The following is an 18,253-nucleotide window of genomic DNA, read 5'->3' on the forward strand; positions in this document are numbered from 1 at the left end:
GCTCGGTGGTGCCCATCTCGGCGAAAAAATCTAAGTGTGTACAACGTCTAGGGGAAAATGGGTTCCATGTCAAGCTGGAAAAGTGCCATTTCATCCAAATCGAAATTAGATATTTGGGGCATATTGTCGATCGAAACGGCATCCGTCCGGATCCAGAGAAGCTTCAAGCCATCACCTCTATTCCGGCACCCACCAATGTTTCCGAAGTGCGATCGTTCAATCATAGTAATTTCCATATAAACTTCGAATAGTTTGTGCCAAGTCAGTTTCTAACCAAATGAGTTTAAATTTTGGGAGGCTAATCAGGACCTGCACTGTGGAGCGAATATTTCAAATTTTGCATCAGTCTAATACACATACATACTACACCTTCCGTAAGGGTCAGATCGGCATTTTCATAGTTTTTCTTTTCCTACACTTCTTCAGTTTTTTGCCTCTTACGACGTTTCATAAAATTTCATAATTACGCTTCCTCAACAAAGGGTAACAAGTTGTCTCAACACTCACCTCTTCCAATATACTGTTGCGCAAGTAGCACATATTCATGGAAATATCTTTACAACCAAAACCAGTCATTCAAAGGGTATATAAACTGTCATACAACTTATGTGTTGCTTGGGTGCGTAGTTTGTAATACTCAACTTTGCGCACGGCACTTTTTCCCTGCACAGTTCAAACAAAACCTGTAAATTTCCGTTTAATTAAATGTAACAAATGGACACTTTCGCAGAGGGGCGTGCGTTGCTTCTTAGGCTCTGAACCATTTGGCGAATTTTTTTAACTTTTGGTTAAAATTTGACAGATGAAAAGTTATCGATTAACCCTGCTATCCGAGCATGGTTATTTCTGACAGACAAGAAGTTAAATTTTGACGACCATGGCTCGAAAACCGGTCGATCGACAGCACGGGGATTTTCGAACATAAGAAATAACTTTCGAAATGTCACTTTTAACCACGAGTTAAATTTAACTCGGCAAATGGTTCACAGCCTTAATGTCGCTGTCTCAGATGTTTTCGGAAAGGTTTATAAACACTTAAACACTGCTTCACTATTTTCGACCAAACATTTTATCTTTCGGTGTACCCGAATATGTTCCGAGAAGCTTGAAATGTTCTCACACAGCTGATTTAAAAAAAGAAAAATACACTGCATTTTCACTTTTCATATTTTTTTGACACTTACGCTCAACACGCATCAATGATAATGGCTGCCGCGATACTTTTCAGGTAACGCCGAGCACAGCACGGTGATGTATTTTTACGTTGAATGCATGTAAATTTATAGCGTGTATAACTGAAAACTTAATGTGTAGCGTAAAATTATGTGTCGTAAGAATGAAATTTAAATTGCAACTGTAAAATTAAACGATAATGGACAGATTTTTAAGATATTATTAATAATATTGTTATTTAAGTTTGTTTAAATGGAAAGTTGTATTAGATTAAGCATTACGTAACTATTTATTACGATACATTACAAATTACGTCGTCTTTAATTTTCAATTATTTTTACTGTGTGGGTGAACGGAAACTTAATATCGTTCCTTGTAGAGTTTGTTCACGACTTATGGTTATCTGCACAGTTCGAACAAGTAGTGTTAATTTCTGTTCAATATGATGCACATAAATGGAGCGTCACATATCATATACGTTTACATTATATATCATGTAAAGTTCTGACACATTTCATGCAATGTAGCAAATATTGTATACAAAAGCCCATCTTTGTAAACAACATTGTTTGCATGTTGTTCGGTTGCGTGAAATGAAATACAAGTCTACGTGAATGAATGTTTACATCACAATTTAAATTCAGGATTTTTATCTGTGTAGATACGAGTTTAAGCAAATAAAATGAAAAGTGATTTGATCTGTTTTGGAAGAAATCCAAGTACCATCTCGTTGAAGAGTTGCGAATCATTTCAGAAAGAATATTTGTTGGGCATGTTTTAAGTTTGAACGCGAAATTAAGCTGCAAGTTGTTGGGTGGTTTACAATGTAGATTTTCTCAGACACATTTTCATAGAATCGCTTGAAAGCCTGACGTTTTTCGACCTAAGTTACTAAATAAGGTAAAATTGCTACCATTTCTTCAGCGGCTTTTGATGAAACAACTGTCAATAAAAACATCTACACAACTTATTTCTGTCACAAACAAGTTGCTATAACTTTTCGTCACAAAAGTGTACTACTCGGAAAATGTTACTAGCACAGACAAACAGACGTAACTCTTCATTGTTCCACAGCGCTGTCATCGGATCGCTTTGACGTTTATGTACATTCTACATATACATTAGAGTGGGTCATCGTTATATGGAAAAACGTAAACTTTACCTCACCAATCGAGAACAACCCTTTTTTGGTTCCATTTGGAGTCCCAAACAACTGTGCAAAATTTGGGAACGATTGGTTGTAACTCGGTTTTCCGCATTGCGTTTGAAATTTGTATGGAAATTAGTATGGGAAAACCAACTTTTTTGCATTTTTATCGCTATAGACCACAACTTTGCATGAACTAAGTATGTACAAGTATAGTCCAGGAAGTGCCTAACAACTTTTCCAAATGAAGTACGGTGCTAGAATGTATCTAAAAAAAAGTTAAAATCCCTGTTTCTGTGGTGTACGGCGGTGTACCAGTGGGAGTCAGATTCCAAACTGAAATAATATTGGAGTTGCTTATCTTACCGATTTGGTATGTTCAGATGAATCATTCATTCAAAAATAATTGCTTTATCTCAAATGTGTAGTTGGAGAGGGGGGGGGGGGGGTTATACCCCATCCCCCTTACTCATACCAATAGTTTCAAAATGAAATAACTTCGGAGTTTCTTATCTTATCGATTTGGTATGTTCAGGATGAATTATTCAAAGGCATTTGCTCAATCTCATAAGCGTTGTTAGAGAGCGGGGGAGGGGGGGGAGTGCTTACCATATGCAGTTTTTAAAACGAAAATTGTGGTAGTGTAAATATTTAATATCCACTTGTCCGTCCATTTGTTAGTGAGGAGATGTTGTATGAATTATTAGCAGTTGGAAAATTTTAAATTTCTCTACAAAAGTTTTATTTGAAATATTAAACTGCCTTTCGGGTCACCTGCATATAGAAAACACAGAAGTAGTCGTACTTCAAGAACCAACAACTAGAGAAAACGAAAACTGTCTTCACCAGTTTCGTCCAAGACACAGGTACAGTCGGATTCCGCGTGTTGGGCTAACTTTAAGTGGGCTAAGTTTCAGTTGGGCTCCCAAGACAAACGTCACTTCTAACCAGGCTTGCTTCCTCTCACTTGCTATAAAAAAAAAATGATTTTCAGAATTTTGGCATCATTAGATGTTGTAATTATATTTTCTACTTGTTATAGTACGTTCAGACTACAGAGTTATAACATGTTATAGCGCTATCTTGATGGTGGTTTCTGTGTTGCAATTATTTGACAACCGTTATAACATGTTATAACTCTCCAGTCTGGACAGCGTTTTAGATACAGGAAGAGGTTGAAAGGCTAGTATTTGACACATAAAACCTGTCAAATTCGCTTTCAGATAGTCACAATCAGCGATTTTACGACTCGCGAGCGCTGAACGCTCACGAATCATAAATTCGCTGATTGTAACACTCGGAAAGCAAAATTGACAGGTTTCATGTGTCAAATACATACTTTTTAACCTCCCCTTTTAACTTACAAGTACAAAATATCATAATAGCATCTATCGATTTTATAATTCGGAAAAACATTTTTTCATAGCAAGTGAGTGGAAGCAACCCTGCTTCTAACAGTGCTGATTCCTTTTTGAAATTTCGACCGGCTTCATGCAAAAACCGGCGAACGAGTGGAGTAATGATACAGCTTATTTCAATGCGATACAACGAGTTGCTTTCTTGATGGTTGTCAACGATATGGCTGAATGAGGGGTGAAGCTAATTTCTGACTTATCAAGAAATCCACCCGAGACCTAGTTCAACAGCAATATTTGCTTCAAGGGATAAAAACAGCATCGAAAAGAGTACCCTGAGAAATCGTAGAATATATTAAAATGAAATATAATCATTACAATTCAATGAAATTTGTGTGAATATATCTCACATTGTATATTGCACCAAAAGAGTAGGGAAGAGAATGGGAGTACTCACTTTACAGAGCTTACAGCTCTGCTCTTATGAGATTGAGCAAATGTTTTTGAATAACCCATCCGAACAAATCGAGAGATGGGAACTCCGAAGTTATTTTAGTCTTTATCTTTACTTTCATTGATATAAGTGAGGGCCGGAAAGCATACAGTAAGCCCCCCATATCTATCTACGCCTATTAAATGGTGCACATGTTTTTGAATACATCTGAACATTCCAACTTGACAAGATCAGAAACACCGAAGTTACTAAAGCTTCAATACTTCCATTAATATGAGTGAGGGGGGCGACCCCCCCCCCCCCCGTCATCTCTTAATATGCCTATGAGATTGAAAAATTGTCCTATGTTTTGAGATACTATGTTATCAAGATAAACTTTTTCAAAGAGTTAAGTCTGTTTGTCTGTGGTTCTAGTTTTTACATTTAAGAATGTAGTGGGTTAGCGTTAGCGTTAGCGTTGTTATGATATACTTCGTAGATTGGATACTAGCGACACTCACGTCTCTTCTGAAATTCTCAGTAAGACTACTTTCAGGAATAATGCTGGGGAGTAAACATTGGTTCCAATCAAAACAAGAGTAACAGAAGCATGACTGTCGCTATTCCCGGCCACGCCCATCTTTACCATAACTAGGGATAGGGAAGGAAATGTTGATGTAGTACTTACTTAACGAGAGGCCACCGACTTAGCGACACCCTCATAAGTGCTACGGAGTTGGAGGGTTGGGTAGGGTATTCGGTTAGGATTCACCTCAAGTTGGCGATGCAACCAAAAGTATGTATTGTTTATTTGTTGTTTATTTAATCTATCGATAGCCGGCTATCGAAAGAACATATTCATTTTGTTTAGTGATCATGAATTTTAAGAGTCATGACGGAGAGCTTGGGATTAAACCCATGATTTTCTGCTCAGTAAGCAAAAACGATCCCTCCAGGGTCATCGAGCATCTCAGAACCATAACGCTTCGCGACAATACAGGACTACGTTTTCGCTTGATATGCAAATAGTTTCCAAGATTAATGTTCAATATCAAATATACAAATGATGGTGGCGATTTATTGTGCTGTGGAAGAGCTTGACATTAAATCCATGATTTTTTGCTCAGTAAGCAAAATCGATCCCTCCAGGGTCATCAAGCATCTCATAATCCACAGCGCTTCGCGTCAAAGTCCGAATATATGGATGAACTATCTATTATTGAATAACTATTATTTACGATAATTACATGAAAGAAATAAAATATAAACTACAAACAAAACGTGACTACTAAAATCTCAAAAAGATATTCTCACAAATATATTTCATGCAACCAGGAATCTCAAAACCATTAGACCCTATAATGATACTCTGCACATGTTAGACACAAGAATAGGCCAAAAAGCAAACGTCCGACTCACCTGTCAAATCCACTTGCAGTCACAATCAACGGTTCTACGAATCGCGAGCGCTCACGAATCATAAAACCGCTGACTGCGACATTCTGAAAGCGAAATTGGCAGGCTCTATGCGTCAAACTCCCGCCCTCCAATCTCCTCCTGCATCCAACAACACAAATCTCCACTACAACACCTAACGAATAAAACTCCGAAAATCACTTTTTCTGCCTATCTTTCTATTAGGCCTGCGGACATGCGTTAGCTTCGAAACTTCTAACCAAACTAGGAAAATTTTCAGATCACAAAAAAAAACTTTTAAACGTAATTACAAAATAAATATTGATTATTTTACACAAAAACGAGCACTTTTGTATCGTATGCTAAAAATAAAGTATTAATATAATTAAATGCAAAATTTACTAGAAAATCATTACTTTATTGGTGAGAAGTTTCTAATAAGCCCTCCCAGTTCCTCCGTATACAGAACAAATCTGATACTATAATCAGAATTGCTCAGTCTGCATGAAGCAGCTCATTTCATCAAGGAAGTTCTATTAACAACCAAGAATTAATCGTTTGAGGCATACTGAAGCATTAAGAAGGTGATATGTGTCACTATAGGAAATCATCATCGTTGCAAATATAAAGAAATTAAACATAACCCTTTGCTTCAGTATCGTCAACCTCCATGTCCATGGGGAGGGACTGTAACCGACGATCTTTCAAATCCGAAAACTAAAAACTACGAAAAAGTACTTAGGCCTTCATTAAGTTCCACTTTCACGCGACGTTCAATGACAGGGTCCTATCCAGGATTACATCTGAAAAATCCAAATCTGGCCAACGCCCACCCTAAACCTAAACCTGTTCTAATCCACCTGAAATGACTAACGAATGGAAGACTTTGACTACCCAGCCATGCAATAGTCTCATTCCGTGCCTTAAAGCAACTTGATGATTCTATTGCGCTCATCTTTTGGCACCAACCAGGGGAGACTTGGTCCTGTACCCAATGCTTAACTTATCTCCATTCCACTCAGCTACTCGCAATTTCTTGTGATATAGTGGGCGGAATATTATTATATGAGACAATTCAATGCAGACGTCTTTCCAAATTTGGCAGATCGACAGGTAATCGGTGAGTTACCACGATAGTTGCTATTCAACAACTCGACAACGTCCCATCGTCAACGCCTGCTATGAGAATTTCCCATTGCAGACGCCAACGAAATGACGTCATCGAGCTATCGATCAACTACCCTGGTTATCGCCTGGTACCTTATAGCACGGTGCTAGGAGGCGAACCGGAAGAATCGATGAGCTACCTCTCCCCCCATTTAAGAATGTAGTGGGTAGGGTACAAAAAGTGGGTACTTACCCCCCTACATTTTGATATATTCAAAATGAAATCAAAATTTGCCCTCACACATACATAAAATGCCAGCGCCGGTGGCGTAGTGGAAAGCGTGACTGCTTCCTCACCCCAATGGGTCTAGGTTCAATTCCAGCCGAGCTCATTCTGAGGCATAAACATCTCTGGTCACGTCTTCCTTCGGAAGGGAAGTAAATCCGTTGGTCCCGGCCCATGTGTCGTTGAATGGGTGCGATATCCTACGCTGGTGTGGAAGCTGCCATCCTGCACATTCGATTGCCGTCAATGCATGGCAATCGATGTCCGTCGGTGAGTGGCACCCGCCTAGATAGAACAAATTCCTAAATGGATTGAAACTTGTTTCATGAATATCCGTTGAGAACTGGCGATATGATAGCCATTTTAACTTTTTAGGTCGCAAAACGTCAGGTACGTGGTATCTGGACCACCCCTTATTTGTGCACACTGTTTAATCACATTCATGAATCAAATAACAATGCTCATTACAGATTGTCCATAATCGGTCCAAAGAAAATTCGGCCGAACAGTAACTACACGATAGTATTAAGCAACACTCTCAACCGGAATGTACGGCTGCAAGCAGTTCTCGAGAAAGTCGGAGAACCCAAAGAATTACGCTCAAACAAACCCTTGACACTCAGCAGACGAACTGTTAAACAAGTCGAATTTAATGTAAGATTCTGTCCGACTTTCATCAGGTCCGGTTAACTGATTTAATATCGTTACTTCTCTCTTCTTACGTTTTACAGGTTGGAAGCATCTCGAAAGGTGACTACGAGGTGATCATTAAGAGCATGGAGAATAGCTTTAGTTTCGAGCAGCGTGTGGAACTTGAATATGAGCCTAAAACGATGTCCGTTTTTCTTCAAACTGACAAACCGGTGTACAACCCGGGAGATATGTTGAAATTTCGGGTCGTGGTAGTTGACGCCGACACTAGGCCTGTGACGAGTATTAAAACAGTTGCTATATCATTGGATGATTTCGAAGGAATTTCCATTAGAAAGTGGCCTTTTGCTAGATTGTACAATGGCGTGTTTGAATCAGCTGTACAGTTATCCTCCTCACCGCCGTTGGGAAAATGGAAGTTGACAGTGAAGGCTACGAATGATGTAAGTATGCCCTGATTTGGAAAGCGTTACGATTCGAAGCTGTATCGTTCCTTCTTTTATTACAGACCAGTGTTACCAATATTATAAACGTGAAGGAATATGTGTTGCCAAAATTCTTCGTGAAAGCCTACCCTTCCAGAGTTCTGCTAGCAGCCGAGCAAAAGGTGTCTATCACGGTGGAAACGGCTTACACATTTGGTAAACCGGTTGATGGAAGTGTCAGTCTAGAACTCTTTTTGGACGATACTATACGCAAACCGGACTTTACCAGAGTTGCCAGCATAACGGGGCAAACCACCCTAGATTTCGATCTTGCTAGTGAAGTAGATGTTGATGGTGAGGAGTATTTCAAATACATTACCGCGAAAGTTTCAGTTATGGAAACATTTACTAGTGAGTATTTTACCATTCAATGCAAAGCTCAATTGATCATTGTTGGAATTATTTTCAGATCGCTCAATAAATATTACGGAGAAAATTCCTATCTATCGATTGCCATATACCGTAACCACTCTGCTGTCATCACCGGCGTTCCGTCCTGGGGTCCCATATCCAGTGTCGTTGGTTGTGAAAGACCACCTTGGTAAACCTCCAAGCATGGATAAACCATCGACGATTGAGGTGAAAGCAGAGTTTGAGTTACCTGTCGACAGTGAGTTTCAAAATTTGGATGTCGAGCTTGAAGAGGGGGTAGCTAACTTCGTTCTAGAAGCACCTTCGAATGCTCAGCTACTGAAAATAACCGTAAGTAATAATTACTGAACGAGGTTTTATTTAAAATTAAGAGCATCGCACTCAAGGGTCACCCACATTAGATCCGTTTGCGTTGCGTTGACGTAAATTTGACAGTTAGACAATAGATTTAGCTGTCACTTTGCCGCAACGCGTCCGATCCTGATCTAATGTGCGTGGCCTTCACTGCCTTATACTTTGGCAGTTGAGCAGATCCACGCCAAATGACGAAACGATCTAACGTGACCTTCTCCGATTTGCGCGAAACTTTGCATATGGTCAATAATTCATACATAAAAAAGGTATATTAGTTAAAGTAAAGAGATAAAATTCAATCAAAAGTACTTGCATTTTAATGTTGTAATGAAAATATTGAACATAATTTTGCCGTACTTAATGTAATTAAAATACGCAACATGTAATTAACGGAACTGAAAATGTCGTTTTTGTCAAAACTGAGTTTTTCAATGCAAATGGTAGCTAATTACCCATATTTTCATAATACTGGATGAACTCATCAACTTTTGTTCTGAAAAAGTTGGGAAAGACAGTTAAGGCAATGCATACGTTTTCGGGTTTTTTGACTGTTAGCCCTTGCATTAACTGTCAAAAAACCTGAAAACGTATCTATTGTGCGCCGGCCTTCACATTGGTTGTCCCATCACACAAGAAGCAATGGTACGAAGCAAACTTAAAAGGCGATTTACTCGGCTTGCCGATTTTCGCTATGGGACGGACATTCATACCACAGACAAACAGACATAACACATTGAGTATTTCTCACTGTAAAACATCGTCGCTAAAACATTACCGTCATCTGTTGAGTACACTGTGGTGGGTAGTACGCTGAAAAGATGGCGGTAGTGTGAAAACGTCAAACGCAAGGGAATTGACTATGTGCGCCACAGGTGGCGGTACTACCAACTACGATACTTTTAAATTGACCGATAAATGCTTGTTCGATGAACATCTTGCGAGTGTTACACTGATAGGCAAAATAAAGTGCCCACCCCATCATTTTTTGAATTTCTCTCATTTATTTGGTTCAAATTAAAGTAAATACACTGTAGTATTTTTTATATCTTATTCTTTATATTCTTTTTAAGTTTCACTTATAGAATACCAGATAAAAAGAAGAGACTGACTCGAAGAAAAAAAAATCAAAATGGGTGTAAAAAAGAACAGTGACAAAAAAAAGTGCCCACTGCATTTTAACTCCAGAAAACATAAAATAAAGTAAAAGAATACCAGCCTAATAGTTAATGTGTCCTCCTTTGGCCTTCAGGACCAGCTGCAGGCGCTTCGGCATGCTCTCCACTAGATTCTTCAGGTGCTGTGGATCTAGTTCTTCCCAGGCGCGCTCCAGGGCTTCAAAATAGTTATTTTTATTGGTAACACCAGTTTTGTCAACCCTGGCATCGAGAATCGCCCACAAATTCTCGATGGGGTTGAGGTCCGGGCTTTGTGGAGGCCATTCCAGTGGTTTAATTCGACATGACCGGAAGAAAGACTTAGTCTTCTTGGCAGTATGCTTCGGATCGTTGTCCTGCTGGAATACGAATTTCTCCTCAAGGCCCGTCTGGATCAGCGAAACTTCCAGATTTTCCCGCAGGATGTCGATGTAGGAATCTGCCGTCATTATCCCGTCGATTTTCACCAGGCTTCCCACTCCACCCCACGAAAAGCACCCCCAGACCATCACATTTCCTCCTCCATGCTTCACCGTGCCTTGTATGTGGCGCTCCTGAAGCTCCTCACCCGATCTACACCACACACGAACCCGTCGCTTCCGGTTGAACAGTTCGAATTTTGATTCGTCCGTCCAGAGAACCGTTTTCCAGAACTCTAGGGGCTTATCAGCATGCTCCTTAGCAAACTTAAGCCGTTTGACTTTGTTTGCCTTGCTGATAAATGGGCGCTTCCGAGCAACTTTGCTGTTCAACCCCTGTGCTACGAGACGGCGACGAACAGTTCGACTGGAAACTGTTAGCTGAAGAGCCTCCTGGATCTCGCGGACAGTTACCTTCGGGTTCTTCTTCACTTCACGCATGATCTTGGTGTCCGTTCTCGCATCCGTTTTGCGCATCCTGCCTCTGCCAGGGCGATCCACCACTGATCCGAACGATTTCATTTTCTGCAGAATTTTCCCGACCGCTGTTTTGCTGATATTGTACTTCCTAGCGACAGACCGGTGCGATTCACCGTTTTGCACATCACGAACAACCAATTTTCGGATACACACGGGAATTGCTTTCGAAATCACTACGTCCTCCATTTTTTTCAACTGATTCAAATGCGATCACGTGTACAAATGCACCAGTTCCACCCGTTTGCTTCAATACATGTCAAACTTTCAAAACAAAAACAATCGAGGGGTTTTCCGATGGAAACTTATCGAAAACATACCGATTTTTGAAGTGGGCACTTTTTTTTGTCACTGTTTTCTTTTTCAATCCAAATTGATTTTCTTTTACTTCAAGTAAAACTTTATATTTTCAGTATTCCATAGGTGTAACTTTAAAAGAATAATAAAGGTAAGACATCGAAACAGACTACGGTGTGTTTATTTGAATTTGAACCAAATAAATGAGAGAAATTTCAAAAATGATGGGGTGGGCACTTTATTTTGCCTATCAGTGTATGTCTGTTTGTCTGTGTTCATACTATTCCTTGGGGGCGGCTTCAGTTTAGTTTCCTCTTTCAACCGTGCCCTCAACTCCCTTGCTTCTGCAAATTGTTTTAATTGCAGCAGTGCCCACCGCTTGGCCTCCTCTTCGTCCTTTATCCGCTTCTTCTCGGTATAATCCACTAGCCCGAATTCGTAATAGTAATACGCATCTTTTTGGAACATGAAAACAGGTGGCTGCTGTTTCTCAGCAGCGCTTGCTTCCTTTCCACTGTTCTTATGGGCGTCCGGGGACGTTACATCTATCACCACCAATTCTACTTCCAGGGCCTCAACCGCTTCCTCGTTTAGCGATGCAGGTCCACGTACTTGCTGGTCTTTTCCTCATTCATTTCTTGGTTGACTTCTTCCGTTAGTTGTTATACTGACAGGAATTAAATCATCATCCTCTCTCTTCCTTTTCTGAGCTCTATTTTCGGTGACCATGCTCTCATTAATTTCATGCGTTGCAATGTCGTCGTTGACTGCCTGCACAGGCGGTTGAATAAAGCTCTCTCCATGAAAAACATCTGATGCTGTAACTACAGGATTACTATTTTGATACTCATCATTTGATTTCGTTAAGTTATTTTCAAAATTACTCCTTGGATGGATCAAATCTAATAAAAATTTTAGTTTGTAGGAGAGAAGCCTCTCCGATGGAAATTTATCGTCAGTTCCAAAACAGATATTTCTGTAGTTGATGAGAAAATATGCAATTTGTTCCTCAGTGTCTAATCTCCTCGATTCAGGATCCCTTAAAAACTTTTTGAAAACATCTTTGACCCGGCGCACCATCCGTTCTGCCTGCCCATTACTTTCAGGGTGGTATGGTGGACTTTTCATAACATTTATACCTTGTTTTTACTGGATCATATGGGCATCTGAGGGTAACACGTATTCAGGACTACTATTCCTGGTGTGATGACTGTGACTAATTTGTTTGGACTTCCCCAAAAACAAAAATTCATTCGAAGTCTCTCAAAACCCGTGTGGACTTTCTGTAGCGGTTCATCCCGCAAAAGGCATAAGGACACGGAGAGTCCTGTCAATTATACAATCTCTTTGGGGACCATTTCGCTGCAAAATCGAAGAAAAAATAAAATAGGAACTGACAATCAAATTTCCTTTTCCCCCTTTCTTTGAAGTAAGCAAATTAGTAAACCTTAAGTAAAATGTCAATGTAAAACAGTGATGCCGTTTTAATTATATGTTGTGTAATACTTGTCATCATGTGCCATGACGTGGCTATCAGTGTGCCATGATATGTTTCGGCACAGTGTGCAGAGTTGATGACCCTTGCGAAAAGTAGAACTGTTCGGTACTGGGTACAGAAAAGTAGTATTTTTCGTTAGTAGAAATACCCAACTAACATTGTCAGTTTTATAAGCAAACTTTCCCAGCGTTGTGCTGTAAAGTAGCTGAAGCAAAGCTGCAGAAGCAGCTACAAGCAGAAGCTAGCAAAATAGTTTTGGAGAGCATTTACTCAACTTTTTCACATCCATTATTCAATTTGTAAGTCGCACTTAATAATATCAGCCAATAAACGTTAATGACGCTTCTATGCGACTATTAATCAACTTTCAACTTTTAGCTGCAGAACAAAGCTAATAAAGCAAATATATTACTTATTAGGTGGCTTCTGCTAAACCAACCACTCTTGCTGAATAACATAAACATCAAAAGTGCCTTTTCAACAACTAAACAACCTGCACCAGCATTACTTTCGAAGCTAATTTACAGTCAACTAGGTTTATTTTTAGACTTGTGCAGTTTTACAGCTTTTACTCTGGATTAACCATTCGAGAAAAGTGATTCATGTGCACTATTTTAAAGCCACTACTCAGCGATCTTGGTGTAGAAGGGCATCTATTTCAGTCAGTTCAAAGTGTTGGCGTAGTGAAGCTGGTACACAGCAAAAAAAAAAAATGTAATATCGATCAACGTAATTCAAGCTGATGTATGAAATAATGATGTAATAGCAAAAGGCAGATACAATATTACATCAATGGATGTAATTTTGTTCCCAAAATCGTTGTACATCGTACAATGTGATATTACACAACCGATGGATTGACCTGATTGCAGCAGTTTTGATGTAATATTCAACAACTTTTTTTTGCTGTGTAGTATCAAAGTTTGCCAATGCGGTCATCTCGAGTTCAATTCCTGGTTCCGGTACAGTGTAAATGATTTGGTGGTGTGTTTATAACTAATTTCGATTAATTTGATTCTCAGTAAAATAAACTTGATAAATTCCTCCAACACAAAAATAAAAAAAAATCGTAAACAATATTTAACCTGGCGTCAAGAGGAAACTGTGTAGTGATTATTGGATAATCGAGTAAAGCTTGGGTAAGCGCCTTTCAAGTGCACACACAACTAAACAGCTGGATAAAAGCTGTATAGAAGTGTAAATAGATAAGCAATAAAAGCTTTTCCCAACCGTCACAACAGCCATAAGTAGCTGACTAAGTTCGCCAGATTTGCTTGTATAGAGGTTGAGAAAAGGTTTCCTCATATCGTATAACATTTGAATACAGCTTGAGGCTGTATACATGAAATGAGTGAAGCGTTTACATTGCGAAAGTTGTTAGTTGGGTAGGCCATTATGTTATTCAAAACAGTGTCGAAAAGTGCCCGAACAGCAAAAAATTGTTGAATGCAACTCGTTGCAAAACTCTGCATTGTAATTATCCAAGTCGGCAAGCCTCGTTGGATAAACTACGACTAATTTTGTGTGACTGCTTTGGGCTCGTTCTCCTCTTTACATCACCAGTGAACACTTGAACAGTGTTTAACGAAAATGATCTTGCTAACCTACCATCCCCTATAATGAAACCTGTTACTGTGTTCTTACAGGCTATATATGACTCCGAAGAGTACGATACACACATTGACTTTATACATAGCTACCAGTCCCAGAGCCAGCAGTACCTTAAAGTCAATATCAACCCAAAGTACAAGTAAGTGGCGATAGTATTTGCACAGACAAACAGACTTAACGCATTGAATATTTCTCACTTTAAAACATCGTCGCTAAAACATTACCGCCATATGTTGAGTACATTGTGGTGGGCAGTACGTTGAAGAGATGGCAGTAGTGTGTAAACGTCAAACGCAAGGGAATTGACTATACGCGTCACAGGTGGCGGTACTACCAACTACGTTATTTTTAAATTGACCGTTAAATGCTTGTTCGATGAACAACTTGTGAGTGTTATGTCTGTTTGTCTGTGGTAGTTCGTTAGTTTGCTGTTTAAAATATTCCAAATGCCTCATGTTTTACTCTTCTACTTAGGGTTGCAGTGAATAAAATTGTTGAATTTGATATTTCTTGCACGGAAACAATGAACCACCTCTCGTACATGGTAGAATCACGAGGAAACGTTGTTTCGTCATCGCATGTGCCAAATATTAATAAAAGGAGCTACAAATTGAGAATCAAAATGCTGCCGGTGATGTCGCCGGAGGCCACGCTCATTGTGTTCTACACCAACAAGGAGTATGTGATATTTGATGACTGCGAACTGAAATTTGAAGCGTTCAACAACGATGTAAGTTTTCGATAAAAATGGGCTTAAAGTTCCGAATTTACGGTTCAGCTGTTTTTCATTGCAGTTTAGATTTACGCTGGACGAGGAGGAATACACTCCTGGAAAAGACATATACATCGGAGTATACGCTGCCAAGGATTCGTACGTTGCGTTCAGTTCGATTGACCAGAGTGTGCTGCTGGTTGACAATAATCGCTATGATTTCAACAGAGACGATGTGCTGAGGGAACTTGCCCTATACGGGGCTACAGATGATTCCGAGTTTGATTGGTTCCATGTTTGTACTGACGATTGCAAGCATTATGCGTATGTGTTTAATAATGTTTTATTTCTTTACAGAAAAGGGGTCTATTTTTGAGATCTACTGCCACAGTCGACGCACGTAAGTATGCTTATGGATTCATTAAAAGCTGAAACTTTTAGTTGAGCTACTTATTGATTAAATCATCTCATTTTAAACAGCTGTGGCCCGTGGCAATATGATTCGTTTTGGTGGTATCGGATCAAGCAACAAACAAATCCGGAATCCGATCCACATTCGCACTATGTTCCAAGAATCCTGGTTGTGGATAAACGTTTCCATGAACGGAAGACACGCTGAAAAAGAACTAAAAGAATATGCTCCGGATTCAATTACTACCTACCAAGTTTCAGGATTTGCACTGAGCCCTACCTTAGGCCTCGGAGTAATCAAGAAACCAATAGAATTCATGGTGAGACAACCGTTCTATCTGGTCGCAAATCTGCCATATTCGATCAAGCGCGGTGAGGTGGCTTTGATTCAGGTAACCGTCTTCAACTTCCTCGGAAATACTGTAACGACTGATGTGACGCTGTTCAACAAGAATGACGAGATCGAGTTCGTTGAACAGTCTTCAAAAGACCGTATGTATTATCATAGATGTTCTTCATCAGAAGCATATTCCCTTTATAAAGTATGATATATTTTTTTTTCTGTAGCTGACCGTCGATCGAAGGCCGTAATCGTTCCGACCAACAATGGAAAACCCGTATCGTTTATGGTCAGAGCCAAACAGCTAGGACAAATCGCAATCAAGTTCGAGGCAACAAGCTTGCTTGCTTCGGATGCCATTGAACATATGTTACGTGTTACTCCAGAAAGTCGCCTATATGAAGTAAACGATCCCCGGTTTATCGAAAATACGAATTTTGCGAAGAAATCCTTTGATTTCCTTTTGAATATACCTCGAGAGATTGATGAAGGTTCAGCTAGAATCAAGTTTTCGTTGGATCGTAAGTTTATACATTTGATTTGTTGAGTTGTCTCTGCTGAAAATATGGCCTTCAATTCTAGCCGACATTCTGGGGACAGCTATTGCAAATTTGGACGAATTGATCCGATTGCCAACCGGATGCGGTGAGCAGAATATGTTGCACTTTGTGCCGAACATCGTCGTGCTGGACTATCTATCTGAAACTAGGACTGCGGCAGAAGCTGTTAAAACCAAAGCGATCAACTACCTCAGCAGTGGTTATCAGAATCAACTCAAATACAAACGTTCGGATGGTGCGTTTAGCGTCTGGGGTCAATCACATGCAGGTAGTACATTTTTAACGGCATTTGTGGCCAAATCACTCAAGATAGCCGCTAAGTATATCAACGTAGACAATAGTGTCGTGAATAGCGCATTTGCGTGGCTAGCGAGTAAACAGAGTCCCGATGGACGGTTCCCGGAAGTGGGGACCGTATTTCATGCCGATATGCAAGGAGGATTGTGGAAAACAACAACAAGCTACGCTCTCACATCGTATGTATTGATTGCATTTGGAGAAAATCAAGAAGTGTACGCAAGGTATCGAGCAGTTGCTCAAAAAACAGCGCAGTACTTAATGGACAACCTTGCCAATATGGTCGATGTGTATGATCTGTCACTGGCAACATACGCTATGTCCCTAATCAAGCACCCGAACCGGCAAGAATTTCTCGATAAACTTATAGAGAATTCAATTTTCGATAAGAATACTACCGAAAGATATTGGAACAGGATACCTGTTAATGTCGAAGTCGCTGGGTACGCTTTATTATCTTACATTGAAAATGACATGTTCCTCGATGCCACTCCGATAATGCGTTGGCTTAACAAGCAGCGATATGGTCGTGGTGGCTTCCCTGGGACGCAAGATACATTTGTCGGACTCAAAGCGTTAGGAAAATTTGCGGCGAAAATGTCAGGCAGTAGGAACGATTATCGAGTGACGTTATACGACAATAGGAGAAAAATTCTCAAAAAATTCGACATCGATAATCGAATGGCCATGACCATCCAAGAGGTGGACATTGCGAGTGATATCCGAAAATTGCACGTGGAAGTGGATGGTATTGGAAACGGTGTTTTCCAAATAGCGTATCAATATTATCTAAACATTCAGGTGGCAAAGCCCAGCTTTGAACTGGCAGTAGAGATGCTCAACACAACTACGTACAACGTGCAGCATTTGAACATCTGTGTGAAATACAAACCGAAGGAGGCTCATCAGCTATCAAATATGGCTCTGGTGGAGATATTTTTACCCAGTGGGCTCATAGTCGAAGCGGATGCTGTAAAGGACACAACCGGAGGAATCAAGGTAGGAACATTGCGTCTAGTGTTTGCATTCCCGCGAACGATTTCCCGATTCCCGGGAACATAATTTACGTTTCCCGGGATTCCCGAATTTTCCGGGAAATTTAATATTCATTCAATTCAAAGATTATAACGGATTTAGCTAAAGGGTGTCCCACATCAAATTGCATCACGGAAAAAAACGCTGTAGAAAATTACCCATTGGGAATTTTCTCTTGAAAATTTGGGTAGAAATAGTTTAGAATGTATTATCTACACTGTATTTTAATCGCTGTCAGTTTTTCGAAAGTTGATAAAAATGGCGTCACCCGAAAAGCAACGTCGCGAATTGATTTTGCGCAAGCACCTGGAAAATCCTCAACTCTCTCATCGGGACATCGGAAAACAACACGGAATCGTGCAGTCAACGGTGAGTCGTGTGATTAAACGTTACTACGAAACTCTGAGCATCGAGCGGAAGGAGAAATGCGGTCAGAATGGATGTTCTATTAGTGATCAGGATCATAAGCGTATCGTGAAAGCGTTTAAGCGGATCCCAGTGCATCGGTCAGGGATGTGCACACTTAGAAATAGGGTAGGGAACTACTTCGGCCTAATCGCCCATCTTGGGCCTATCGAGCAGAAAACTTCAAATAAATCCATGATTTCAGAATTAACAAGTCAATTATGCGTTTGGTACGATAGTTTAGTTAATAAGCTACGG

The 18,253-nt window shown here is 40.0% G+C and overlaps 1 protein-coding gene across 3 annotated transcripts in view; it reads left to right on the top strand.

Moving 5' to 3' along the window:
• Positions 1-18,253, top strand: part of LOC135710228 (thioester-containing protein 1 allele S3-like) — a 47,707-nt gene that overhangs the window by 16,043 nt on the left and 13,411 nt on the right. For 2 of the 3 annotated variants that reach the window (XM_065232755.1, XM_065232747.1), the window contains exons 2-12: positions 7,388-7,571; positions 7,649-8,011; positions 8,077-8,404; positions 8,463-8,755; positions 14,271-14,374; positions 14,710-14,965; positions 15,030-15,242; positions 15,305-15,347; positions 15,428-15,850; positions 15,926-16,219; positions 16,281-17,554. In XM_065232755.1, coding sequence (XP_065088827.1) covers positions 7,388-7,571; positions 7,649-8,011; positions 8,077-8,404; positions 8,463-8,755; positions 14,271-14,374; positions 14,710-14,965; positions 15,030-15,242; positions 15,305-15,347; positions 15,428-15,850; positions 15,926-16,219; positions 16,281-17,554 — 3,775 coding nt within the window. Of the gene's footprint in view, positions 1-7,387; positions 7,572-7,648; positions 8,012-8,076; positions 8,405-8,462; positions 8,756-14,270; positions 14,375-14,709; positions 14,966-15,029; positions 15,243-15,304; positions 15,348-15,427; positions 15,851-15,925; positions 16,220-16,280; positions 17,623-17,692; positions 17,776-18,253 lie in introns of those variants that run through there. The other variant, XM_065232763.1, reaches the window with a different exon arrangement.

Source organism: Ochlerotatus camptorhynchus, unplaced genomic scaffold (genome assembly GCF_037179485.1).
Source record: "Ochlerotatus camptorhynchus isolate MF236.1 unplaced genomic scaffold, CSIRO-AGI_Acam_v1.1 ptg000036l, whole genome shotgun sequence".
In the NCBI taxonomy this organism is placed as follows: Eukaryota; Metazoa; Arthropoda; class Insecta; order Diptera; family Culicidae; genus Ochlerotatus; species Ochlerotatus camptorhynchus.